Raw genomic sequence first — 27400 nt, 5'->3', positions numbered from 1 at the left:
GGTACAAGATTTTAGTTTATGAAGAAGTTTTTGGATAGTGGATGTGGGAATGGGTGACAGTGAGAAAGTAGGTAGAGGGTTTGTGGGGATATGAACTGATGGTGTTACTTGTGGGTCTGTGTTAATGGGTGGGAAGGTGGTAGTTAGTTTTGCGGTGGTGTCAATAAAGTATCTATTGAATAATGATGCTGTCTCAGAGGGTGTTTTTTCAGGGTTTGGCCAGGGATTATTGCTGGTTCCTGCACGGAGTAAGGAGTTTATTGCACCCCAGAAGTTTTTGGGGTTTTGTCTATGCTAATCTTGTATACATTGGAAGTATTCTTTTTTATTTTTGACAACTAAGCATTTGGCCAGATTGCGAAGTTGTTTATATTGCATGAGGTTAGAAGGAGATTTTTTTTTTTTTGCCAGGCTTTCCAGGCTTTGTCCCTAGAGGACATAACTTGCTTTGCGGACTTTGCAAGCCAGCTAGCATGTTTTGCTTTGATTCTTTTTAGCCGGAGTAGGGTAAGACTATTTAGGATCCTGAGAAATGTAGAATTAAAGAATTCCATAGCATTACTGAGTGGGAGAAATTTCAGTGGGCTCCAGTTAGGGTTCTGCAGGATATCATTGAGGATATCAGGGGAGAAGTAGGATAAATCTCTGGTTTATCGATACTGGTGTATGTTTGGTATAGAGGAGGGCTTAAGTATTATGAATGATGGTGAGTAGTCACTAATACTGTCTAGGAGTGTGCCGGAGGAGATTTTGTCTGGGTTTGAGACCAAGATCCAATCCAAGATTGATCCTTTGTTTTTTTTATTGTTAGGTGTGATGTCTGAGATTAGCTAAGTGTACTTGTGAAGGTTGGTATCTGTAGAGGGGTTATTGTTGGAGATATCTAGCCAGTTAATATTAATGTCACCCAGGATTACAGTTTCATTTTTTATGTTGTTGGCTGCCCAGGCAAGAATTTCCTCACGAATGGGAATATTGTTGCCAGGGGGGAATGCATATTACTATGATGCATACGCTTTTACAGTCATTAAGTTTTAGGAAGATAACAAGCAGCTCTGCAGTGGAAAAAAGGGGAATGGGTTTTAAGTAAGGTATTACTGTAGAGGTGTTTGGGAATAATAAGGCGATGCCTCCAACTTTTTTATGAAGTCTGTCAGCTCTGAGGCAGGCGTGGTTAGGGGGTAGAAATTCAGAATCTTTGATATATGGTTTTAGCCAGGTTTCGGTGATGGCGGTAAAGTCGGGTTTATGTTGACTGATCCATGCATGCAGTTGTGGAATTTTATTTCTAATGCTTTGGAGATTAATTGTGGTGAATTGTAGGGATTTAGTGGAGTCAGGGGAGTTGTGTGAGGGAGGAGAAGGGCTAGGGTTAGGATGTATGTCACAACACAGGCCTAGGTTACAGAATATAGGGAAAGTGTTAGGTGGGGATTTCTTTTGTGGGTTGTGGAAGGTGTTTGGTAGGAGCTTCTTTGTTGGGTTATGGATATATGTGTGGACATAATAGCAAGAAAGGCGATGTTGTGGGGAGAGGATGATCAGTTTTTTTGTAAGATTAAATCAGTACTGTATACAGAAGGACTGATTGCTGAATAGCTGAGAATAAGTGTGGAATGATGTAGAAGGGGAGGGTGGGTGTGGTAAATAAGTAGTGTGAAATGCTGATAGTCTTAGAAGGAGTGAGAGGTAGATAGTAAATGTGATGAGAAAGATGTTGGGTAGAAGAGGCATAGCTATGTAGTGTGTGGTGAGAGATAGAGTGTGAGTGAGAATGAGAAGTATATGTGGGGCAAGAGGGGTTTAAAGACAGAGACAGTATGGGTGGGAGATATGGTGTAAGTGAAGATGGGGAGTATAGGTAGTGCTAGAGAGGTTAAAGACAGGAGTAGTGATGGGGAGTATAGGTAGTGCTAGAGGGGTTAAAGATAGGAACAGGGATGGGGAGTATAGGTAGTATTAAAGGGGTTAAAGATAGGGGTAGGATGTATGTCAAGAACTACTAAGTTTTGGGTGTGGGCAGTTGTGAGTGGTGGGAGTGGCTTAATGGAAGGGTGTGTTGTGAGGAGGTTGGATAAGTGGGAGTAAGGAGAGTGGAAGGGGCGGAGTGTGTGTTGGTAGGGCAGAATGATTGTGTGTGTGATGGTTGGGCAGGTGAGTGGGTGGAGTGAGGAGGAAGAGGTGTGTGATTGGAGGAAAGATTGGGTAGGTAGGGTAAGGTTAGGTACATATGTAATTGAAGTGGTGGTGGTTGGGAATGGGGGTAGGGTAGGGGAGAGGAGTGAGCCCAAGCGTAGTGAGGGTGAATGGAGCAGGGTAAGCCCAGCTGGAAGAGGCACAAGTACCGAAAAACAATCAGTCAAGTACAGCAGTGGGATGCCTGATTGCAGGTAAGTTGAACTGAGATTAGCAGACAGAGCAGTTTGCAAGGGGGGAACAGATAGATTAATGGGTAGACTAAATTAACGTGAAGTTAAGGGCTTCATACTAGGTATATAGGGTTGAAAAGGATGGGATTATTCCTGTTATATGGTTCCAATCATTTAAGCCGTTATGGACAGCACAGACTTGTTTCATGCTGCCATCTAGTGGTCTAAGAGGGGAAACTATGCAATGAAATGAACTAAATGCATGGAACATGGAAAGGAGGCAAAAAATAACTCTACGGGGATAGAGACGTCCTTGAGGTTGAAACCACAAGTGTGCAAGCCACTAATAAAATAAACAGTATTAAAGTACAGCTAAAGCTGTAGGCTATCACCTACACTGTGCAGCTAAGACAGGCTCGCCTTTAAAGACTAGCAGTGGGAATTCAGGTGAAAAAGAAAATGCTGAACTGCAGTCCACACAGTATATTGGTATGTAGTAGAGATGGGAAGGGCAACCTATGTAGGAACGCTGTTCATCCAAGCTGTAAGAGAAAAGAGAAGAGGAAAACAAAATGATAACTGACTGATGTGAGTGAAGGCAGACAACAAGGTACACAGTTGGTGAAGAGGACTAGGCAAGATATTTTATAGAGGAAGCAAGACTAGGCGAGATATTTTACAGAAGAAGCAAGATGGTAGGTTGAAGAGGAGTGCAGAAGAAAAGGAAAAAAAGCCAGAGGGACTAGGCAGAAGAAAAAGAGCAAACTGTGCTATGTAACAAGGCAGGAGATTATCAAAATAACCATTAACTTGTGGAATCACATCAAGCAGAACAGTACAATTAACATAGATATTTTCATGCTTTTGCCCGTATTACCTGGAAAGGGACAATAAAATGGCTTCAGTGGGCTTTTAAGTGAATATTAACACTGTAACAGGCAGAGCGCCACATCAATATTCTTGATAAGCAGGTCTTTGGTAGTAAAACAGTACACGAGCTACATTAGCTTCTGGAGGTACCTCTCAGCCTGCTATAACTGCTACGATAACAGCAGATAATGTATGGAAAGATATGACCTTTGCTAGATAGCATCTTAAAATTGACAGTATTTAAACAGCTGCACAAACCACTTCACTTTGCTAGATAGCGTCTGAAAAATAGCAATATTTCAAGCAGCTGTACAGACTTTACATATGCTGCTAAATTTTGGAAAAACCATTAAGCAATGAATTATGCCATTAAAGCTAGGTAGCATTAAACAACGAATTATGCATTAAAGCTAGGTAGCGTCTTATAAATTATGATATATACTATCAGCAGGTCACGCTATTGTTTCCATATCAATAATCACCACAGGTATAAAAACTACTATCCATATGCTGCAAAAAGTTAAATTAAATCAAAAACCAACAAAATACACTGACTGGCTTGCACACAATGCTGAGGTCTGATGGAGGCGTTCTGGGCAGGAAAAAAGGGATTTAAAAATGGTGCCATGAGTGTGGGCTAATAGTTATAGAGTTTGGTTGGGTAAGAGGGGGTGGAGACAGCACGTGTTCTAGAAGGAGGGGGGGTGATCCTATGTCCCACAGGATTGTATCTCAGCCAGCTGGAAGAGGCATGAGTACAAGTACAGCAGTGGGATGCTTGATTGCAGGTAAATTGGACTGAGATTAGCAGACAGAGCAGTTTGTAAGGGGGGAACAAACAGATTAATGGGTAGACTAAACTCCCGTGAAGTTAAGGGCCTTTTTACTAGGTATATATGGGTGAAAAGGATGGGATTATTCTTGTTATATGGTTCCAATCATTTAAGCCGTACTTATAGCACAGGCTTGTTTCATGCTGCCATCTAGTGTCTAAGAGGGGAAACTATGCAATGGAATGTACTAAATGCATGGAACATGGAAAGGAGACAAAAAATAATGCTACGGGGTATAGAGACGTCCTCAGGGTGAAACTGCAAGTGTGCAAGCCACTAATAAAATAAACACAGTATTAAAGTACAGCTAAAGCTGTAGGTTATCACCTACACTGTGCAGCTAAGACAGGCTCGCCTTTGAAGACTGGCAGTGGGAGTTCAGGTGAAAAAGAAAATGCCGAACTGCAGTTCACACAGTATATGGGTATGAAGTAGATATGGCAAGGGAAGCCCATCTAGGAACACTGTTCATCCAAGACTGTGCAGCTAAGAGAGGCTCGCCTTTGAAGACTGGCAGTGGGAGTTCAGGTGAAAAAGAAAATGCCAAACTGCAGTCCACACAGTATATGGATATGTAGTACAGATGGCAAGGGCAGCCCATCTAGGAACTCTGTTCATTGAAGACTGTGTAGCTAAGACAGGCTTGCCTCTGAAGACTGGCAGTGGGAGTTCAGGTGAAAAAGAAAATGCCAAACTGCAGTCCATACAGTATATGGGTATATAGAAGAGATGGGAAGGGCTGCCTGTGTAGGACCGCTGTTCATCCAAGCTTTGAAGACTGGCAGTGGGAGTTCAGGTGAAAAAGAAAATGCCGACTGCAGTCTACACAGTATATGGGTATGTAGTAGAGATAGGAAGGGCAGCCCGTGTAGGAACGCTGTTCATCCAAGTGGCTTGCACACAATGCGGAGGTCCGATGGAGACGTTCTAGGCAAGAAAAAAGGGATTTTAAAATCTCCCAATCTATTTATTCCAGGGACTAAAAAATAATTAGGCCCGGGAATGTTAAAAAAAAGATATTTAGTGAAGCATTTCTGGCTGTTTATATTAATAAATGCAAACCCTTGAGATTACATTTCTGCAATTATTTGAGATAACGGTTTCCACTGGCCTAACACAGCTGTAGAGGCGAATATGCCCTCTAGTGTTCAAGCAGTGGAGTTGCAGCTTTCAAACAAAACAAATAAGGACAAGGAATATAAAAAGTGTATGACTTTCTAATTTGGTTTAAGAGCATTGTTGCTAAAAGATATTATGGATTTGGTGAGACTAAAGTCTGCAAAGTATTTGCTTCAGAGGTAGTGCATTATTTTCCCAAATTTGTAAAACCTGAAAACTAAATGAGGAAGTGTTTCAATCCATATTAGAGATAAATTCACCTCCTGTCTAGTTAGACTGGACAACTCCATGGAATTACTCCAGGACCAGGCTACAGTGGGTAAGACCCTCATTCAAGTCTTAGCCAGTTATAAATCCTGCCCATGGGTCACAACACCCACAAAGCCTACTTAACCAAACCTTTTCCAAAGCTGATTACAGCCTCCTGAGGGATGGTATAAACAGCTTCACAGCTCCCTCCCCCTCTCTAGGAACTGGCACCAGTATCCAAAACTATACCAAAGCGCTATATGAACATTTATATAGATACATGGAATCAGGAATACCTGACAGGACTAAATCATCCTCTGCAAGGAGGAATAAACCTGTCGGGTGGACATCTGCAATAAATAAACTCTATAACAAAAGAAAAAAATTGCTGCCCAGGACCAAGAAGAAGCAGGTGTCCAGTTGGAAGCAATCTCTCCTTAGCCTAAACAAGCAAATAAGAACACTAGTGAAATCCTCCAAAGCAAACTTCGAGTCCAAATTGGCCACATCTACTAGAGACAATCATAAGGCCTTCTTCACATATGTCCATAATCTCAAAGGTAGCACCCAGATCTGTTCAGAACTGGTGGTTAAGGACACCACATATACAAATGCCGTAGATATAGCAAACTTGCTGACTGACAGATTCAGTAAATCAGGACATTCTCAATACCTCCCCCCTTTCCCTTATATCTAGGGATCAGGTCATCATCGCTCTCTCAAAGGCAAAAAATACAGCCTCCATGGCACCCGTTAACATTCCAGGATGCATCCTACATGAACTCACGCAGGAACTTGCAGCATTATTAAGCACCCTATTCAACCAAAGCCTGAGTACTGGCTTTGTCCCAGCTGAGTGGAGGACAGCCACTGTCATCCCTTTACACAAAGGTGGAGCGCCCTCCGATCCGGGAAATTACAGACCCATCAGCCTAACTAGCCTGATCTGCAAGGTCATGGAACGGATTATCATGGACCTCATTAACAAGGACATTGGCACCCTCCAAATACTCTATCCCACACAGTTTGGCTTCATCAAGGAGAGGTCATGTCTGTTAAATCTGGCCAACTTTTTTGAGACAGTCACCAAAGCCATGGATGAGGGGAAGACACTGCACACCGCATACCTAGACCTGGCCAAAGCCTTCGACACTATTCCCCACTCGGGCATAACAGATAAACTTTCTCAACTAGGCATCAATCCATATGTTACCAGATGGGTAGCTAACTGGCTTGCTGATAGAACCCACCTAGTCAAAATAGGGTAAGCCACCTCAAACAGTAGATCCGTATCGAATGGCATACCCCAGGGTTCAGTCTTGGGGCCTCTGTTATTTGGGATATACTTTTCTGAGGTGCAGGCCAAAACCAGTGGGCTATGGCTGACTGCAAGTGGGGAGCTGTAATCAATTCCCCTAGTGACGTGGACATCCTCCAAGAGGGTCTTACCCAAACAAATGACTGGTGCCAGAACCATGGCTTCAAGTTGAATACAAAAAAATGCATCATCATTCCCTTTGGCGAGAGTGATGAACCCACAAATTATCACATTAATAACAACTTCCTAAGCACGCAGTCAGTTGTGAGGGATTTGGGCACCCAGATTGATAGCAACCAGACTTTTGACCACCATGTTGCTTCCATTGTACAGAAAGCTTTCTAAATGGCCCACCTCATAAGTAAGGGTATCTCATCCAGGGACAAGGAGGTCATAACATCCATGTATTCTTCGCTTATAAGGCCCATTATGGAGTACAATGCCCCATTCGGCATGTACCTCACAAAGCACACGCAGTAGCTGGAGAGACCACAGAGGTTTCTCACCAGGAGAATCCAGGGCCTCAAAAATCTACCATACAAAGATAGGTTAAAAGCCCTATCTCTCTACTCTTTTTCATACAGACTCCTCAGAGGTGACCTCAGTCTAGCATACATGGCAATCTCGGACACCACCTTATTCAGACTGCTGCATATCCACAAGTCAAGCTCCACTTGAGTAACCCCCACATGCGGCCTCAACTTGGTCTGTGACATCACTAGGATTTGTTGGCAGGACAGATTTGTGTCCCATAGACTCCCCATCTATGGAATAGACTCCCTCTCTACGTCAAGCAGAGTACCTCTTTACCCCTTTTTAAGTGCAACCTGTATAAAGTACAGTTTTGTACCTACCATAAATGTAGATGTCCAATAGGTATGCATCTGCAGTCATCACATATGGGTTGTCCTGCCTCAGGCAGCCCTTCGGTCGGCCGGATTCCAAAGTCTGGGTCTGGCCTCGGCTGATGTCGCACTTTCCCCAACATCAGAGCGTCTGGGGTATAAAAGCATCAGCCGACGCCATTTTCCTCAGTTTTTCTTGCCCCAGATGCCAGGTGCCCTCTAAGGAAGGCTAAAATTTGGAGATATGCATTGCAAAAACAAATCCAAACATGCACAGTACTATAAAAACAAATACACCATAATAGATCCCCCAGCTGTCTATAAGAGGGGTAAATACCCAAGAAGTATACCACAGAGGGGAAGGAGGGAGGGTAAACCTGACTGCAGATGCATACCTATCGGACATCTACATTTATGGTAGGTACAAAACTGTACTATGTCCTTCAAGGATGCATCTGCAGTCATCACATATGGGTAGAATACCATAGCCAATCTGGGGGTGGAGGTACTAAGTAAAGGATGGTGTAGCTAAGATACCCTGCAGGACTGCCGTAGCAAAGCCTGCTCTGGATCTGGAGTATAAAGGTAAATTGTAATGCTTGGCAAATGTATGCACGGAGCTCCATGTAGCAGCTTCTAAAATGTCCTTGGTAGCCACCCCTCATAGGAAGGCTGTGGTGGTGGCTGTGGCTCTCGTGGAATGAGGTCTAATGTTAGCTGGCACAGTTTTTCCATGAAAGGAGTAACAAAACTGAATGCAATTTCCTATCCATTTTGAAATTCTCTGTTTGGAAATTGCTTTTCCTTGTGCCCCAGCAGCATATGCTACAAACAGCTGGTCAGTATTTCTGTAACTTTTAGTTCTGTCCAAGTAGTAGCGCAACTGTCTGTGTATGTCCAGGGTGTGCAGAAGTTTCTCCCCTTTATTTTGTGGTTGTGGGAAGAATGTAGGCAAGTGAATAGCTTGGTTCAAAGATACCCTGGATACCACCTTTGACATAAATGTAGGATTGGTTCTCAATGAAACTCTGCCCTGATGAAAGATAAGAAATGGCTGTACTGCCATTAGAGCTTGTAACTCAGATACTCTTCTTGCCTTGCTGAGGTTATGGCCAGAAGGAAGGCAGTTTTCCTAGACAGAAACTGTAGATCTGCAGATGCTGCTGGTTCAAAGGGAGGAAGTGTTCGTTTTTCCAACACGAAGTTAAGGTCCCAAGTAGGTAGAGGTGGTTTCCTTGGAGGATTGATGTTTTTGATTCCTCTTAGAAACTGTCTCAGGAGAGGATGAGAGAAGACAGGTGGATTAACACTGTATTCTGCTGAAATTGCTGAGGCATGTATCTTAATGGAATAGTAAGACAGGCCGTTGTGGAACAATTCTGCCAAATATTCCAGTATATGTGCCATGTTCATCACTGTCACATCTAGGCCCTTCGTTGTGTTCCAAGTGTGAAATCTTTTCCATTTTGCTGAATATGCCTTCCTTGTGGAAGGCCGTCGAGCTTCCATAATAATATCCTTCACTCTCTGGGATAGCTTATCCTGAGGAGGAGTCATGGTATTTTCCAGGCAGTTAGCTGCAAGGTTTTCAGGTTGGAATGCAGAGTCTTGAAATTGTGCTGCGTCAGTAGAAGTGGCCATAGGGGGAGAGGCCACGGTTTCGTCTGTGACATACTCTAACAGTGGGTACCAGTGCTGTCTTGGCCAGTTTGGAGCTATCAGAATCACTCTGGGCTGCTCTGTCCTGATATTCAGTAAGACCTTGGCCATTAATGGGAGAGGTGGAAAAGAATACACTGTTAGAGCTTTCCAGCTGAAAGAGAGAGCGTCCACTTTCCATGCTTGTGGGTGGTATGTCCTTGAGCAGAATTTCTTCAGTTGATGATTGTGGGGGGAGGCGAACAGATCTATTTCCGGCCTTCCCCATGATTGTGTTATGAGTAAGAAGATGTCTGGGTGCAGCATCCATTCGTGTGCATCCATGATATTTCTGCTTAAGCTGTCTGCCAGTATATTGTCTTTCCCTGGCACGAACTGGGACTGCAGCTGTATATTGAGTTTCAAGGAAAGTTCCCATAGATTCATTGCCAGTCTGCAAAGAGGGTAGGAATGGGTGCCTTCTTGCTTGTTTATGTACCACATAACTGTGGTGTTGTCTGTCCTTATGAGTAGGTGGCCTTGATGAAGAAAAAGTTTGAAGGCCTCGATTGCGTGTATCACTGCCAGCATTTCCTTTTGGTTTATGTGCATGCAGCTCTTTGTGACCATAGCCCTTGGATACATCTGCCCTCCATGTGTGCTCCCCAACCTTGGTCTGAAGCGTCCATAGTGATGGTTTGGTTGGCTCTTGGCTTGCTGAAGGGCAACCCGCTGTTCGACTGGCAGGCTTGAGCCCACCACAGAAATTCCTTTTGGAGGCATGGAATGAGTGGGATCAAAGTTTCTAAGCTGTGATTGTGCTGAGTCCATAAACTCCTTAGGTACCATTGTAATTTTCTCATATGCAGCCTTGCTTGTGGAATCAGAAGAATGCAAGATGCCATGTAACCCAGGGCCTGCAGGATTTTCCTTGCAGTCAGCTGAGTTTGTCTTGTCAGATTCTTGAAGTAATCCGGTAGTTGTTTTGTTTTTCTTCTGTGAGAAAGGCCATTTGGGTGGCTGTGTCTAGATCCGCACCCAGAAAAGTTATTCTTTGGGATGGAACAAGTCTTGATTTGTGGATGTTGACTGTATATCCCAAGGCCTGCAGTAGGTGGATGGCATAATGCAAGTCCTTTAACAAAAGGCAGTCGTCCAGATATGGGTAAATTTGAATCCCCTGAAGTCTGCAGTGTGCAATTACTGATGCCAGGCATTTCGTGAATACTCTGGGTGCATTAGATAAGCCAAAGGGCAATGCTGAGAATTGATAATGCTCTGACCCTGCAAGAAATCTGAGGTGTCTTCTGCAACTTTGTCTGATAGGGACATGCAGGTATGCCTCCTTGAGGTCTAGAGTCACCAGCCAAGACCCCTTGCCCAGCATGGGAAGGAGTTGCTGTAGAGTCAGAATTTTGAATTTTGGCACAATGAGGTAAGTATTCAGTGCAGACAAGTCGAGAATAGGCCTCCACTGATTTTCTTTTCTTGGAACAAGGAATAATCTGGAGTAAAATCCTTGGCCTTGTTCTGAAAGAGGTACCTTTTCTATAGCTTTCATTTGTATTAAGTTGGAAATTTGTTTCAAAGCCTCTGCCCTCTGATTTGGTGGCAGGTCTGGCACGCCTTTTCTTTTTGGCAATGTGTGGAAATGGAACCTGTATCCTTTGTCTATTATTTGCAGTGTCCATGTGTCCCTTGTAATGCTGTGCCAATTTTTTGAAAATAAAGAAAGCTTTCTGCCCAAAGGTGCTTCTAATTGAGCCCTGGTCGGGAGTCAAAACAAAGTCATTGAGTCTGTCCTGGTGTAGCAGTTGTAGTTCCTGCACTACCTCTCTGGTTGGGAGGCTGCCATTGACGGCCTCTGTAGGAGCCTCTAGCTTGCCCTCTACCTCTGGCACGCCTATTCCTGCCTCTCTGAGATCTGTCTGAGTCCGGAAAGGACCAATTCTTAGTAGGCCAATTTCTGCTGAATCTCGGTGGTTGGACTTGCAGAAAGTCTTTGACTGTTTGCACAGATTTTGCCTTTTCTTCAAATTTCTTTAAGACCTCTTGAGCCGTGGAACCAAATAATTTTTGCTTTTCCATAGGAGCATCCAAAAGCTTAGCTTTAACATGGTCTGGCAGAGATTGTTCCTTCAGCCAGGCATGCCTACATATGACTGCACCTGTCATAGCTGTCCTACATGAAGCTTCCAATGCATCATAACCACACTGCAAGAAATGGTTACTAACCTGCTGGGAGTTATGTACCAGATCCTGAAGGGATTTGCGATCAAGGGGTTCAGAAGAAGACAGTTTCTTATGTAATTCATCTAACAAATACTCTTGGTACTGTATCATATGAAATTGACAATTTAATGCCCTCATGGAAAGAGTTGCAGAAGTATACACTTTCTTACCCCATCTCTCTAAAGCTCTGGACTCCCTTTCAGAGGGTAGAGGATTTCTAGCAGTGGCAGCTGCAACCCCTTTTGGGCCCTGGGAAATAGTTTCTGGATCAGCAGAGTGGGCCTTGTACAGGTGTAGATGTGAGTCCGAGACCCTGTAGTATCTATCAGGTTTGGCAGGAGCCGGAGGGAGAGAGTCAGGGGCTGTACTAGCATCAGAGTACACATCATCAATGACATTCAAAACAGGAGGTATAGCTAAAGGCCTATGCTCAGGTAAATGTAAAAAGGTCCTTAATCTCTTTCTAGAATCAGAGAATTCCTGACCCTGCCATTGAAAATGTTCTCTCATAGAGTGTAATGTCTCTCCAAAGGAAAACTCTTCAGGAGGGGAGGCCGAGGGAATAGATTCTTCAGCATCAGAATCCTCGTAGGCTGAATAAGCCTCCTCCTGGTGGTCTGACAGAGTAGAGCCATCAGTGGATTCATCTGAGGAGTGGGGGTCAGAGGGCTCAACCCTGGGCCTTTTGTCTGGAGGTGGCTGAGAGCCCCTGTCCAGATGAGGTTGAGAACCTCTAATTAAGGAGATAAGATCCTCTGCTAAGCTAAGAATCTGTGAGCCAGTAGAAGGTCTCTGAGAGGTAACCTTGGGAGGCAAAGCTTTAGTAAGTTTAGCAGCTTTAGCCCTAGAGAAAGCCTTAATGGACATGGATGCAGGAGGTCTGGCTGCACCACGTGCAGGAGTAGACTTGTCTAAAGGAATGGTGTCGGAAGGTTCCTGGACACCAGTTTCAGAAGGTAATTCAATAACCGACTCAGCCGGGGCCTCTGGGGCCGAGGTAGTCGGTTGTGCGGTTTCGGTAATCGGAAGTACCAAGGACTCGGTTTCAGCCAAGACCGAGACACTCACGGTAGGCCTGACCGTGGTTTCAGCCGAAACCGCTGCCCGCTTGTGTCGGTCCTTGTCCTTCTGTTTCTTAACTAAATGCGAAGTCGGAGTCTCCGACGGCATCTTGTAAGCAAAACTAGCCCCAAAGAATTCCTCTGCAAACTCCGACCGACATCTAAGAGTTCGTCGGTTGAAGGAAGCACAGGCTGAACAGGCCGAGACGTCGTGGTCTGGGCCTAGGCAGGGGAGGCAGAAAGAGTGGAAATCCTTATGAGGTATTTGTTTCCCACAAGTTAAACAATTATTAACTTTATCTGACATCGGCTGAGGCAAGAAAGAGTCCCCAATGGGGTACTTAGCTTTTTCGAAGTCTTCGGTAGCTGAATCACAGGAGCTGGCTGACCGGCACTTGCGAACTGCTTCTGCTTCGGGCACCACGCGGCAAGAAAGACTGAGGAAAATGGCGTCGGCTGATGCTTTTATACCCCAGACGCTCTGATGTCGGGGAAAGTGCGACATCAGCCGAGGCCAGACCCAGACTTTGGAATCCGGCCGACCGAAGGGCTGCCTGAGGCAGGACAACCCATATGTGATGACTGCAGATGCATCCTTGAAGGACATCTGGATGGAAAATAGAAAATACATCCCTGGGATTCCACCCATGTCACTACTGGACAGGGGCATCGACTGCTGATTTGTCTATGCATGGTCTAAACTCTTGGCTAGGCTTATAAGGGCCTCAGGCCAATAGCCTAGTAACTTCCTATGAGCCTATGATCCTATGAAGACAATGCAAATTGTACCAAACACACTGGTTATGGGGGATTTCAATTATCCCATCTTCAACTGGGACATTTATACTAGTCCAAACTCGCTAGCACAAAAGTTCCTTGACTTTGTGAATTCAAATGCTCTGGAACAAATTGTCCATACCCCGACAATAGAAACAAACTTTCTAGAGCTGGTCCTCACCAACATATCAAACAGGTGCACCACCACAACTGTTGGATCCTCATTAGTAAAAACTGACCACAAATCAGTCACCTTCGAACTGACACTAACACCAGAACTCACGAAGGGTGAAACTGGACTAAAAATCATCACCAATGCAAACTATACCCTCCTTGGTGAAGGTATAAATGCATTTCATTCCCCACCCCCAGCTGAAACTGGTAACTACGCTGAAGCTTACACTAAAGCCCTGTACAATCACTTGCATAAGTGTAAAAACTCAGCTGTACCAGAAAGAATCAAAGCTACAGCCCCAAGTCAAAACAAGCTGCCATGGTGGACATTCAGCATTAACAAACTCTACAATAAATGCAAAAAGTTGCTGTCCAAGAAAGCAAAGGCAAGGCTTCAACAATGGAAAAGCACCCTCCTCAGCCTCAACAGGCAAATAAGACAACTTGTCAAATCCTCCAAGAGGTCCTGTGAAAGAAACCTAGCAAGTATTGCCAAGGATAACCATAAGGTCTTTTACAGCTATGTACATAACCTAAAGGGTAGGACCCAAGCATGTGCAGAACTAGTGGCCAAGTGTATCACACACACTGACACCAGAGAGATAGCAAACCTGTTAGTGGATAGGTTTGGCAAACATTTCACTCCCTTATCCCCTCCTAACTTACAACAAATCCTCCCCCAAACCACCCACCCCCACCATACATATCTGAAGAGCAAGTCCTCAAAGCCATGTCCAAGGCAAAAAACACATCCTCTATGGGACCATATGGCATCACAGGCTGTCTTTTAAACAGGTTAAATACCCTTTTCAATCATAGCCTAACCACAGGTTTTGTTCCTGAGGAATGGAGAACAACTACAGTTATTCCCCTCTACAAATGTGGCCCAACAACAGACCCGGGGAATTACAGACCCATAAGACTCACCAGCCTCATCTGTAAGGCCATGGAACATATCATTATGGACCTCATAAATAATAACATATGTGACCTCCAAACCCTGGATCCTACCCAATTTGGCTTTGTGAAGGGCAGACCCTACCTGTTAAATCTGGTGGATTTCTTTGAAAATGTGACCAAGGCCATTGGTGAGGACAAATCTGTGTACACAGCATACCTCAACTTGGCAAAGGCATTTGACACAATCTCATATTCAGGCATTACCAATAAACTTAGCAAACTGAATGTAAACTCCTTCGTTGTAAGATGGGTTGCCAACTTGGTTCACAAACCAGACAAACACTATCAAAGTGGGTGACTCCACATCAACCAGCAGACCTGTGACCAGCAGGGTGCCACAGAGGTCAGTGCTAGTCCCCCTACTGTTTGGTATATGCTTCTTAGAGGTTCAAGTCAAAACTAATGGGTTGTGACTGACCAAGTTTGCAGATGACTGCAAACTAGGTGCAATCAATAAATCCCCAAATGATGTCAGTATACTCCAGGAGGGTCTCACACAACGACTGGTGTATTAGTCACTGTCTCAAACTGAATGCAAAGAAATGCATCATCATTCCCTTCAGCAAACACAAACATTATGTGATGTCCCCACTCTGGGCCAGTAATCAAGGAGCCTGAATCCTCACCACTGACACTGTAGAGGGATATTCACTTGGAATACAAATTGATACACTCAGTATTTCCAGATGCAGACCTCTCTGCATCAAGCACAATTTCCCTTAAGAGCACACAGGGCACACACACAGCCTGGGGTCTGGGTGTCTCTATCTGTCTCCCTCCAGGTCCCCAGTAAGACTCCCCACTGGCCCAGAGTGGGGACATCACATTGACTACATAACTTTCATATCTGATGTTGTCCTTTTCATTCTTCCTCAACATATGGGACAGAGTTGCCAGCTATGTGAATCTTGGGTGGCCCTTATGGAGGGATATTTCAGAGAACTGCTGAATCAAAAACAGCTCTGCTTTTAGAAGTCAAATCTAGTTTGTAATGAGCAATAAAGGTATGGGCATTAGACCAGGTAGCTGCTGCATAACTATCATCAATGGACATTCTAGACCAGAAGGCAGAAGTCGTGGCCATGGATCTAGTTGAACGTGCCTTAGGAGGCTTTGAAAAGTAGAGACCTTGCTGAGAATAAACAGAAGGAGATGCAATCAGTAATTCATTTGGCCAGGGTAACTTTAGAAACTGGTGATCCCAGTCTATTCAGTGAAAAAGAAACAAAGAACTGGTTGGTTTTCCTGAAATCCTTGGTCCTGTGTAAATAAAAACATAGTTGTCTATGTATAGCTAAATGATGTAGCATGTATTCTCCCTTATTTGAAAAATTAGAGAAGAAGACAGGCAAATGAATAGTTTGATTGATATTCAATTCAGGGGCTGCTTTTGGTAAGAATGATGGATTAGTGTGTAAAGTAACTCTATCATATTGAAAAACAATGTAAGGAGATTTGGATGATAGAGCCTGGAGTTCAGAAATTCAACCTGCAAATGTAATAGCTACTAAAAATGCTGTTTTCCAAGACAGCACATTTAAATTAGTTTTGGCTGAAGGTTGAAAAGGTTGTTGTGTTATCTCCAGAAGTAAGACTGTCAAATCCCAAAGAGGAGACAGCTCCTTCACTGGAGGCCTAAGTAAGAATGTGCCTTTTAGAAAAGCCTTGCACAATTTGGAAGAAGCTAAAGAGGAAGCTATATGTTGTGAATGAAAATTTGATATGGCTAATTTTACTTTGACTGTGGAAAAACTAGCGGCTTCCTGAAAAACAGAAGCTAAAAACTCCAAAACTGAAGAAATAGGAGCAGTATAATGGTCAATCTCCTTTTTAAGGGCCCAAATTGAGAATCCTTTCCATTTACTCCTATAAATCTTTCTAGTAGAAGCTTTCTGGGAAGATAAAAAAATATGATCAACCAGGTAGGAAAGCCTGGGCTGTCTAGCTATTAATGAAATTGGAGATATCATATGGTTAGTTTGAGACCTAGGATACTGGGATGCTTCATCCAAGAGGGATGCGACAGAAGCACAGGACTGGGGTCCAGTATCTGTGGAGGATAACAAAGATGAGGCCGAAGTAAGGGGAACCACACCTGGCAAGGCCAAAACAGGGCAATAAGGATAACTGAGCTCTTCAACCAACTGGTTTTCTGTAAGAATTTTGGAATCAGAGGTAGTGGACCGCAGATCCCAATGTGAAACACAGCATCTCTCAGTGACTCCCCCTGCGGGTGGATAAGGGCAAAATACCTGCTGCACTTGTTGCTGTGGGGAGATGCACAGAGATCACAGCATGGTTGGTCCCAGCGATGGAAAATCTTCTCTCTCACTCATGGAGAGACCCCTCGTGAGGCATCACAATGGACCTGATTAGTGTGGATTTCCCCAGAACATGCCTTGTCACTAAAACGTGGTTGGAGGAGATTAGCCACTGCCACACACTCATAACTTCTTGACAGAGGGGGATAAGATCAGTTCCCTCTTGTTTGTTAATATACTAGACTGTGGACATGTTGTTGGTTTGAATTGCAACAGTCCCCAGAGAGAAAGAGAACATCTTAAAATGTCTGCAATGTTAATAGGACTGCTCTCATCTCTAAGATATTGACATGCAAGTTGGTCTCTTGAGGGGTCCATGTGTCTTGGATCATCCTTCCCAAGAAATTCTCCAGCCCCACCCCAGTTTGGAGGCATCTGTGGTCACTGCGGCCACTGGAGGAGATAGAACGAAGGGTCGGCCTAGGTAAATGTCATTTGAATGGATCCACCAATGAAGATGGTTACTGCATACCCAAGTGAGTTTGACTGGGAAGGATAGAGGATGTTGAAGACCAGACCACTGAACAGCTAGAGTCCATTGGAAAACACGCATATAGAAACATGCCAAGGTAACTAAGACTATAGCCGCTGCCATTAAACGTACAACATGAAGGATAAGTCGGGCTGGGAGTGCAGGATGAACAAGAATTTGCTGAACCTGAAACTTGAGTGTTCTGCTGTCTGTCCATCCTATAGCTACGATTTGATTTATCATGTTTAACTGGGCACCTATTAACTCCAGGCTCTGTACCAGTTATAGTTTGGATTTGAAAATGTTGACTGCAATGCTTAGTGTATGGCAAAGCTGGAGCAAATAGTCTGGACTGTTCTAAGAATGCGGAGCCAGTCATCTAAATATGGAAACACTCAGAATCCTAGCAAGTCTTAGGTGAGCTGCTACCACTGCCATACACTTTGTAAACACACTGGGGCCTGTTGTGAGACCAAAGGGCAGGGCTCTGAATTGATAAGGACTGGCTCCCACCCAAAAGTGCAGGTGTCTTCAGCAGCATCTATTCATTTTGATGTGATAGTATGCATCCTGAAGATTGACTGAGCACATTCAATCATCTTTGTGCAAAAAGGGCAGGATGGACTGAACCGTGAACATTCAGAACTTTGATTTCCTCACAAATTGATTTAGGTTGCTTAGCTCCAAAATTGGTCTCAGATACCCTGTCTTCTTTGGCACTAAAAAGAAGCTTTAGTAAGTTACTAATCATCTTTGGTCTGGCAGGACGTCCTGAATGACTCTTTTGTCAAGTCGCTTCTGAACCTCTTGAGCTGTAGCTTTTCTCTGACTTGGTGGAATGTCGGGAAGCTGTCTTCTTTTGGTTGGGGGAACCTGGAAAAATTGTATAAATAACCTCTGGATATTATTTTTAGCACCCAATAATCTTTTATGATAAAGGCCCAGGCATATAGGTGCAAGGATAAGTGCTCCCTGACTGCATCCAGATTAGAGCAGTTGGGTAACCCTTCATGCGACTCCCCTCTTTCCATCATTCTTGACAAGCTACTTCTTTGTTTTTAGTAAGTACTGCTTGATTTATTTCTAACTTCAGAATATCTGCCTAAATACTTCATTCTTAAAATTTCAGGGTCTACTTCTTGGTTTCCCCTCAAGTGTTTGGCAGTGCTTTGTACAGACTTAGACACCTCGAGTGATATTTTTCCTGTAAAAGTACACAGAGCAACTAGTTTGCAGTGACAAGCACCGTCCCCATAGTTGCAAATTGGATGCTCCTGAAATTGATTGATATTCTCACTCCAACTGGCTAATCAATAAAAAAGGGTCTGTTGCCATAGATATGAACTGTCCCACTGTCTCTGTTACCTGCTTGTGGATACGGGCAACCTGAGGAAATGTAGAAATTGCCTCATGTTTACTGACAGACAGTTAATTCTCAAACAAACTGACATGGTATGTGTGAGATGTATTTACACAATGTCACTGGAGGCAAAGCTCTCACATAAAAGTACTTCTAATGTCAATAACGCTGTCAGCAGTACACATGCTGTACCTATCACACATAATTCAATGCAGACATATTGACCCTCATATGCTGAGGCACTTAAATGTAATCTTCATAAGCCAAAAAGACCTCCTGGATGACGTACATATAACAAATACCCTCAGCAGCCCCTAATGCACTCTTTCAAAACAACACTCACATCAACACATAGAGTTACATATCATGGAGCCTCTACCTCTAAGCCCATAAGGCACACCACCACACAATCCAGCACTTTAGTCATTGGAGACTCCATCATGAGACACACTGATGTCCCTCTCACCACTCTGAGTAAGGAGAAAGTCACGGTCAGTTGCTTATCAGGAGCTAGGCTCCGCCACATTATGCACGCACTCAGGTCACTGGACCACAAGTACCGCTATGACTCAGTCATAGTCCATGTGGGAGTAATGACCTGAGATGCACCTCCCTAGACTACATGAAGAGAGGCATTATGGAGCTCTCACAATATGTGTCTCAGGTTGGTATGAGCCTAGCACTTAGCAGCATTTTACCTTCTCCAAGGATGATGCCAAAATATGAACAAAAGATGACTGACTTTAATAATTGGCTTAGTTTTTGTGGTTTAGTTTTTGGTGTCATTCTAAGGGGGTGCAATATCTGTCAGCATGGAAGGAAATGGTCAACAGACCACACTGCTTTGTCAGGGATGGTCTGCACCTCTCCCTTCTAGGCTTTTGAATATTAGCTAAAACATTGTCTTCCCCCATAGTGCCTTTTTCAGGCAATGCCAAACCGAAAGTACTTCTGACATAGCAAATCAAAACCAAGAAAATCTAAAGGGATTACTGCTCAATGCTAGGAGTTTAAACAAAAAACTCCACTCCCTGGAAGGTCTCTTTACCCTAGAGAATGCTGATGTCTGTGCAGTCTCAGAGACGTGGTTTAAAGCTGCAGACAGCACACCAGCAGTGCAGGGTTATAATGCCATCCACACATTTAGACCAGCTACTTCACAGGCAGAGACTAAATGTGGAGGTGTCGCTATTTACATCAAAAATAAAAATACTTCAAGGCTGGTCAAACAGGACAATCCGCTTGAGCTGATCCATGTTCAAATCACCATAGGCAAAATCCAATACCACTTCTTTGCAAGCTATAGGTCCCCCTCTATGACTAGTAAACCCATACCATATATTTAAACGTATTAAAAACACTAACCATCTAACCCAATACCATATTCATGGGTGACTTTAATTACTCCACTATTAAGTGGGAATCCTATACTACACCAAATGTACAGGCACAGAGATTCCTAGATTTTGTAAACACAAACTCCCTGGACCAGATAGTCAATACGCCAACCACGGGTATAACCATACCGGATCTGGCCCTCACTAATATGGAGGAATGCTGCACACCCCCTACTGTAATGTCCTCCCTGGTACGGTCAGGCCACAAAATGGTCTCCTTTGGAGTAAAAATAAAACCTGGACCCCCAGCTAAATGTGAAATATTCAGGAACTACTCTAAGGCTAACCTCCTGGTATCAAGTGATAACCTGGCAAACTTTCAAGCCACCATAAACCCTGAGAACACTGCTGCCTATGCAGAACTGTTCACAGAAACCCTGTACATGCATGGTAATAGCTGCATAGAGGCAGCTGTATGCACCATGAAGAAGTACAGAACTAACTCAAAAAACAAGCCACCCTGGTGGAATCACAAAATCAAGAGGCTGTATAACAAAAGGAAGAAAATCATGCCAAAAATGATGAGGTGCAGCACCCAGCAGGATAAAAGCACTCTCAAACTAAATAAACAACTCAGAGGACAAATAAAGTCTTCCAAAGCCAAATTTGAGGTAAGTTTGGCCTCCCAGGCCAAGGACAACCACAAACCATTCTTTAGCTATGTCCGAAACCTTAAAGGCAATACACAGTTGTGTGCAGAGCTCATTGTAAATGGAGCCACCTATACTGAGCCAGAAGACATAGCAAACCTCCTGGCTGATAAATTCAGCTCCAACTTTACCCCGCTTTCCCTCAGGAAATGCCATCAAATATAACTCCCCCTACTATCACTAGAGAACAGGTCTTTAATGCTCTCTCTAAGACCAGGAACACTGCAACAGTGGGCCCAGACAATATCCCAGGATGCCTTCTAAATAGCATGAAACATGGTCTATAACGGCCTCTGGAATTTCTATTTAACTGTAGCCTCCAATCAGGCTTTGTGCCTCATGAATGGAGAACAGCAATAGTCATCCCTCTCCACAAAGGTGGGCCATCTACAGACCCTGGATACTACAGACCCATAAGTCTTACTAGTCTTACATTTGTAAAGCTATGGAAAGAATTATCATGGAAATGATCAAGAGAGATATAGTAAACCTCCAGGCACTGGACCCAACCCAGTTTGGTTTCAAGGGCAGATCATGCCTATTCAACCTAGTGGACTTATTTGAGAGGGTAACCAAAGCAATGGACGAGGGAAAATGTGAACACTGCCTATCTTGACTTGGCCAAGGCATTTGACACAATATCCCACTTGGGCATTGTTCATAAACTCAGGAGGTTAAGTACAAACTCGTATGTCACCCAGTGTTAGCCAACTGGCTCACAGACAGGACCCAGGAAGTTTGAACTGGGCAGTCCACCTCTACAAAGAGGCCACTCACAAGTGGAGTCCCTCAGGGATCAGTCCTGGACTGCCCCTTTTGGCATTTACTTCTCTGAAGTCAAGGCCAATGTCACTGGTCTTTGCCTGACTATGTTTGCAGATGATGACAAATTAGGAGCTGTCACTGGATCCCATACTGACAAATTTTCTCCAGGATGGGCTGACACAGACAAACAACTGGTATCAGAACCATGGACTAAAACAAAATGCCAAGAAATGCATAACAGTATCCTTTGGGAAGTCATCCACCCCTTTTAACTATCATACAGACAACACACTGCTTAGAGTTGACCCAGTAGTCAGGCAATTAGGGACACACATAGATTGTAATCTAGGCTTTGACCATCACATGTCTACAGTAGTGAGGAAATCATTCTATGTTGCATAACTTATAAACAAAGGTATGGCATGTACGTCCAAGGAAGTCATTGTTCCACAGTATTCATTCATCAGAGCTATCAATGAGTACAATGCCCCCTTTGGTATGTACATAACCAGGCATATCCAACAGTCGGAACATCCACAGAGCTTCTTCACTAAAATAATACAGGGCGTAAGTACAATGTCCTATGCAGACTGCCTCAAGTACCTATCCCGGTATTCCATCTCCTACAAGCTTTTGAGGGGAGATCTATGCCTGGCATGCAGGGCACTGTCAGACCCCACTCTGATGGACCTCCTACATATCCACAAACAAACAGCATGAAAATTACCAATTCTAAAGACTTAAACCTTGCCTGTGATATAAATAGGACCTGCTGGAGAGGCAGGTATGTATCCCAGAGACTTCCCCTTTTATGGAACAGGCTCCCCATCCATGTGAACCAGACTTCCTCCCTAACCCAATTCAAGTTGGATAATTGGATGGGGTACAGGAAATTCATCCCTGGTTTGGCACCTATGTCTCTAATGGACACAGGCAACCTGTAAATGGTTCATCTACCATGCCCCTGGGCATAAATATTTTATCTCCCAAACCTCTGCTTACACTCATCAAGGCTATCAGAACCTGTTAGAGATTTGAGATGCATGTCTCGGCTTAAAAAGGCCCTTGTGGTCATTAGCCTAGTAAATACCTATAAATCTATGAACCTATGAAAGGGTCTATCAGGAAAGGAATCTCAGAAAATATGATTTTGTGGGCCCCCTCTGCCACTAGGATGGTGTCTTCCATTTGAACTCCCTCCTACGTTTCTGAAAGAGTTGTCCCCACATGAGTCCTAGAAAGTTCTCTAGGATTTACAGAACCACATTTTCTTGCCCCCTTTGACTCCAGAAGAAAAAGGATCATTGAGCGGTAGAAAAGTGAATCCCTATGGCAAACAGAGTTTCTTCTTCCGGTTCACTGCAGGAGAGCATTTCTTTAACTGATGGACCAAACAAGGATGTTCCATCAAAAGGAGCATTGACAAAAGAAGACTTCAAAGGTTCCACAAAGTTGCATAACTGCATCCAGGCATGTCTCTTTATGGCAATGCCTGAACTGGTGGTCCATCAGGTACCCTCTGCAGCATGGGATATTAACCTCATGGACACATTGGAAATGGATAACAGAGTGGCCAGTTGTGAGGATGATCTTTGAACCAAAAGCTTCCAGAAATACAGATTCCTCTGTGAAAGGATTATCTGGGGACCAACCACCTTTATGCTTAAGGATCACCAAAATGTCTCTGAACAAGACGTCATCAGATGGTGATATGGGTAACCCTTCCCCTTCGTTGAAGTCAGTATCCTCAGTGAGAGATTACAAGGGGAATCTATGCACCTCCTTTTGCATGTTCACTTACAGGGAACCTTCTCAGTGAGATACTCTGGGGAGGTGTTGGAAGAGAAGGGAACTTTCTCCAAGGGAACTGTCTGGATAGTAGATGGTACTGGCTGTTCCTGTGGAACAGGTCTGATGGGATCAGAGCTCGAATCCACTGAGAGAATGGCTGCAGGATCCAAAGAAGAATGAAAGATCAGATTTCTTGGACAAGAGATGACCTTCTCCATTATCTCAATGGCAAATGGGCTGGGGGAAGCTGTGGCTGGTCACCTAGGAGCCAAAACTTCTGAAGCAGACAAGTGTCAATCTGTGCCTTTAGAAGGAAGCTGGACCTGGGCTATCTTGGCTGAGGCTGTGAGGGGCAAGGACAGCTCTGACAACATTGGAGTAGATCCTTGCTCCACAGCTCAGACATTCATTCTGATCCGAGGGGATAGGAGTAGAATTAGTCAAGGAAACTATTGGAGTCAAAGACATAACCCTCTTCGGCTCTGACACTGATTATCTGGAGAGTTTGGGATCTGAGGGCTCCAAAACTGTGGGACAGATCAGAGAAGGAGATATTCTATATGGGAAGTGGAAAGGAGGCTCACAGATCCAATGGGAGATGGAGATGAAATAACACCCATCTGAATCTGAGTTCTAAGAAACTCCCTCATCATCCTATCCACATCGGCCTTGCAGAGACTTCTGGACAAGACAGATGAGGTAGTGGACTTTGGCCTACAGTGTTTCCTCAGGGTGGTTTGCAGAAGGGGGAAAGGGAGCCGAAGAGACACTGGATCAATCACTAACTCAGGTGAGCAAGTTCTGGGAGTCTTTGGAATACCAGAGTTCGGATCCAAGGATTTTGGATCTGAGGGCTGTGTAGGAGATTTGCTTAATAAAACTATCAGATCTGAGGGCATAGGATCCAAAGTTTTACTTTTCAGAACCCAAGATGTAGGATCTGAACATCTTCAGATTTTTTGAAGTGGCTCTAAAGTCATAGATGTTGAGGAGTTTTTGGAGATCTAGGAAGGGAGCTCTTCCTAGACTCTGACAGAGCTTTGTAATAAAAACATGTCAGTTATATTTGAGGGAGATTACAGCCCAGTTGTATGATATACAGATCAGAAATTAAGAAAATGTTTGGCTACTCTTTCCTGAGGATGGTGGTGTGTGTTGGGAGGTTCATATTATGTTGTCGAACGTTTAAAAGTCCGAACGCCATATCATCGAACCCATACATTCGAACTTTCAAAAGTTCAAAAACGTCAAAAAAATAAAAAAAAACAGAAAAAAAAACTACCTGATGGTTGTAAGCAGGGGGGGCAAGCCCCCCAGCACCTCCCCTGTCTTTAAATATACCAACTCTGAGATTGCACTACAGTGCAGTAAAGGGAAATCTTCCCTTTCCACACTGAACGGAAATCCCCATTAAAACATTCGAACTTTTCCAAGTTACAACATATGGGTTCAACAATATGGCGTTCAAACTTGTTACGGTTCAACAATGTAATATGTATCCTGTGTTGGGGGGTAGACAGTCTGGAAACTGGTTCATAAAATTCCAAAAATCCTGGGTACATCTCTTACTTGTTTCACAAATATTCATAATGTCATGAGTAAATCAACACGAGAAAAGACACCTGAAACCTCAGCTGAACTTAATGATAAATAAAATCTCTGTCATTTTCAAATATTCATTAATACTAGAAATTAGCGTAGAGGGTTAAGGGTGTGAGCTGTAGTTTCTGTGATACAGAGTTTAATTTCCTCAACCCCCATTTGCCTACTGTGTGACCTTGGGCATTGGATTTAGGAACAACTGAGAATTTTGGCTAGGCTCCTGGATTGCAAGCCTGGTAACTACCTATGAATCTTTTAAAAACTTGTTGCTGATGGCATTATCTGATGATCTTTCATGATACTGTATGCTTTACTTTTTAAGTGGAGGAAAGTCAAATGACTGCTACAAAATTAGGAAACTGTAATTGTAATAAACTAAAGCTCTTTGCTTTGCCCTTTTTGAAGTATGAAACAAGAAAAAAGGATCATGTGGAACAGAATGATTCCAACAGACACAAAAATAAGAGAATGATATGCTGACACTATACTGTCTTCCCCAGTGAAAACTAAGTTGTTAAAACCCTTTAAACACATATTTAAGTTCAGAAGATGCAACATCATACCTGAGAATCTTAAATTTTGTCTATTTTTGCTGAAAGCACCACCATTCCATATTATGTGGCTGACATCTATAATACATACAGTGCAGCCATCAACCTCTTAATAAAACACAGCTTTCCTTGCAGATTATATTTTTTAGTAACCGTGTGTGCCAGATGTGATCCTTGTGTAGCAGAGACCCAGGAATCAGAAAAAATGGAATAATTGGCTCATTGCAGAATAAAACATGTGATAATACAAAAGCATATTTAATCAGTTTTTACTTTTTTTATTATTATTATCCAAAACACTGTTTCCCAGAAATAATTTAATGACACAATGGATGTAGGTTATTATGATGTTTGCTAACGGGCAGTTTGTGCAGGTCATAGTCCACAGAATCAGTCCAAGAAAAGAACAGGCAAATGACTCTGTAAGCCAGCAACTCTGGTATCAATTATTGCTATAAAATGCTGTGCTGAAAATCGCGTCAATTTACTCAGATCTCAGCAGCTAAGTATATTGGTGAACATATGTTTAGACTGCATTTACCTACAGAATTTCGCACACGTTTATGCTATAAATCCAGATTCTTAAATGTAACTATTTGGAACTGGACAGAACTGTTCTTTGCAACTTGCTCTTCTGAAATCACAAACCCCATCAGATTACTTCAACAGTCCCATTCCAATATATAGTTGCTGTTATGACACATCTAGGTAAACAGCACAAACAGAGGACAAACTAGTGCATGGAGATATCTTACAGATTACAATCAGTATCAGTCATGCAAGAGGATAAAGAGCTATGAAAGCCTCCTTTACTGGATAGTCAAATTAATGCACCCCAGTGCAAATGATTATCAAAGCTAATAAAGCTATTGACACATACATTAACTGACATATGCAGTTTTTGCCCTTCCCCCGATATCTTTTTATGCAAAGATATGTCATATTGTATAAGCCTGAGCACCATACTGAAATTAATGAGAGTTTGAGCACTAATTAATTCCTAAGCTCATTAATGGCCAGTCAATCTAATGAAGTCTGTTAATTGACTGAAAACAGATTTCTATTTTAAACAGTCATGTGCTCTTGTATCTATACTGACAAAACTTGTATAATCTGTTTGGAGGCATGACACAATCTGCCTGGCACGTCATAGCAGAGTGCAAAGAAATGTCAACAGGGAGTGTAAAATCAAAACAATCTACCGATCCCACTTTTAAAACCTGCAACAGAATGAAGTAAGACAAGTTTTGTTCTAAATATAAATGTCTTGCGAAGCATAAAACATGCTGAGGCAAGTTACCTCAGTTTATGAGTAGCAGGCTTTAGCTAACAATCACACATTAAGAAACTTTAGAAGAACAATGGCTATGAATACTAATGTGTCTGAACTACAGCAGTTCAAGAAGTTAAACAATCCTTTTGCAGAATTAATGAATCCAGGAGCCTATTGGTAAGCAGTTCCAGTATTTCCACATATGCTACTTATGGTTACAGAAACTTCTCTCTTACCTAGATACAAAGCCCACAAGGTTTAACTTCTCAGATGGGCTGGCATGTTGGGGACTTAGAAGGTCCCTGATACGGACTGATCCAGCAATGCCAATTCCAGAAACGATAACCCCAATCATCCTGTTTTGCTGAAAAAAGGAAGAGAGACCTAAAAACTGGGTAAATAGCTGAAACATAATAACAATAATAATAATACAGCGTCAGTTCCTAATATCTGTTAATAAAACAATATAGCATAAATCCTTAAACCGCTGACTGTATTTATGTTAGTGAGGTGTTTTAGCCATAGCTCTCTGTGTCTTCAGTCTACAGTTAAGGACAAAGTCAAAAATAATCAGAGACCAAGACCACAGTCAAGTCAGAGACAAATTAAATTTATAGATATCATTCACAGTAGATTGTCAATTATCCGAACTAATTGGGACTTAGGGTAGTTTGGATAATCAAACATATAATTGAACAGGATGAAAAAACTTCCAAAATCTTGTTTCTGCATGCAGGGAATATACTTTTCAACCATTCAGTGATTCCAGTGGA

At 43.1% G+C, this 27400-nt stretch overlaps 1 protein-coding gene across 1 annotated transcript in view; it reads right to left on the bottom strand.

Annotated features, from left to right (window-relative positions):
• Positions 1 to 26986, bottom strand: part of BLVRA (biliverdin reductase A) — a 315847-nt gene extending 288861 nt beyond the window's left edge. Inside the window, exon 1 of the mRNA XM_044081450.1 lies at positions 26864 to 26986. Within this exon, the coding sequence (XP_043937385.1) occupies positions 26864 to 26982 (119 nt within the window). The 5' untranslated portion in view covers positions 26983 to 26986. The remainder of the gene's footprint in view (positions 1 to 26863) is intronic.
• Between the last annotated feature and the right edge of the window lie 414 nt (positions 26987 to 27400).

The sequence above is a fragment of the Protopterus annectens genome, chromosome 8.part0, assembly GCF_019279795.1.
Source record: "Protopterus annectens isolate FY-2018-M chromosome 8.part0, PAN1.0, whole genome shotgun sequence".
NCBI lineage: Eukaryota > Metazoa > Chordata > Ceratodontiformes > Protopteridae > Protopterus > Protopterus annectens.
This window is presented reverse-complemented; position numbering and strand designations above follow the sequence as displayed.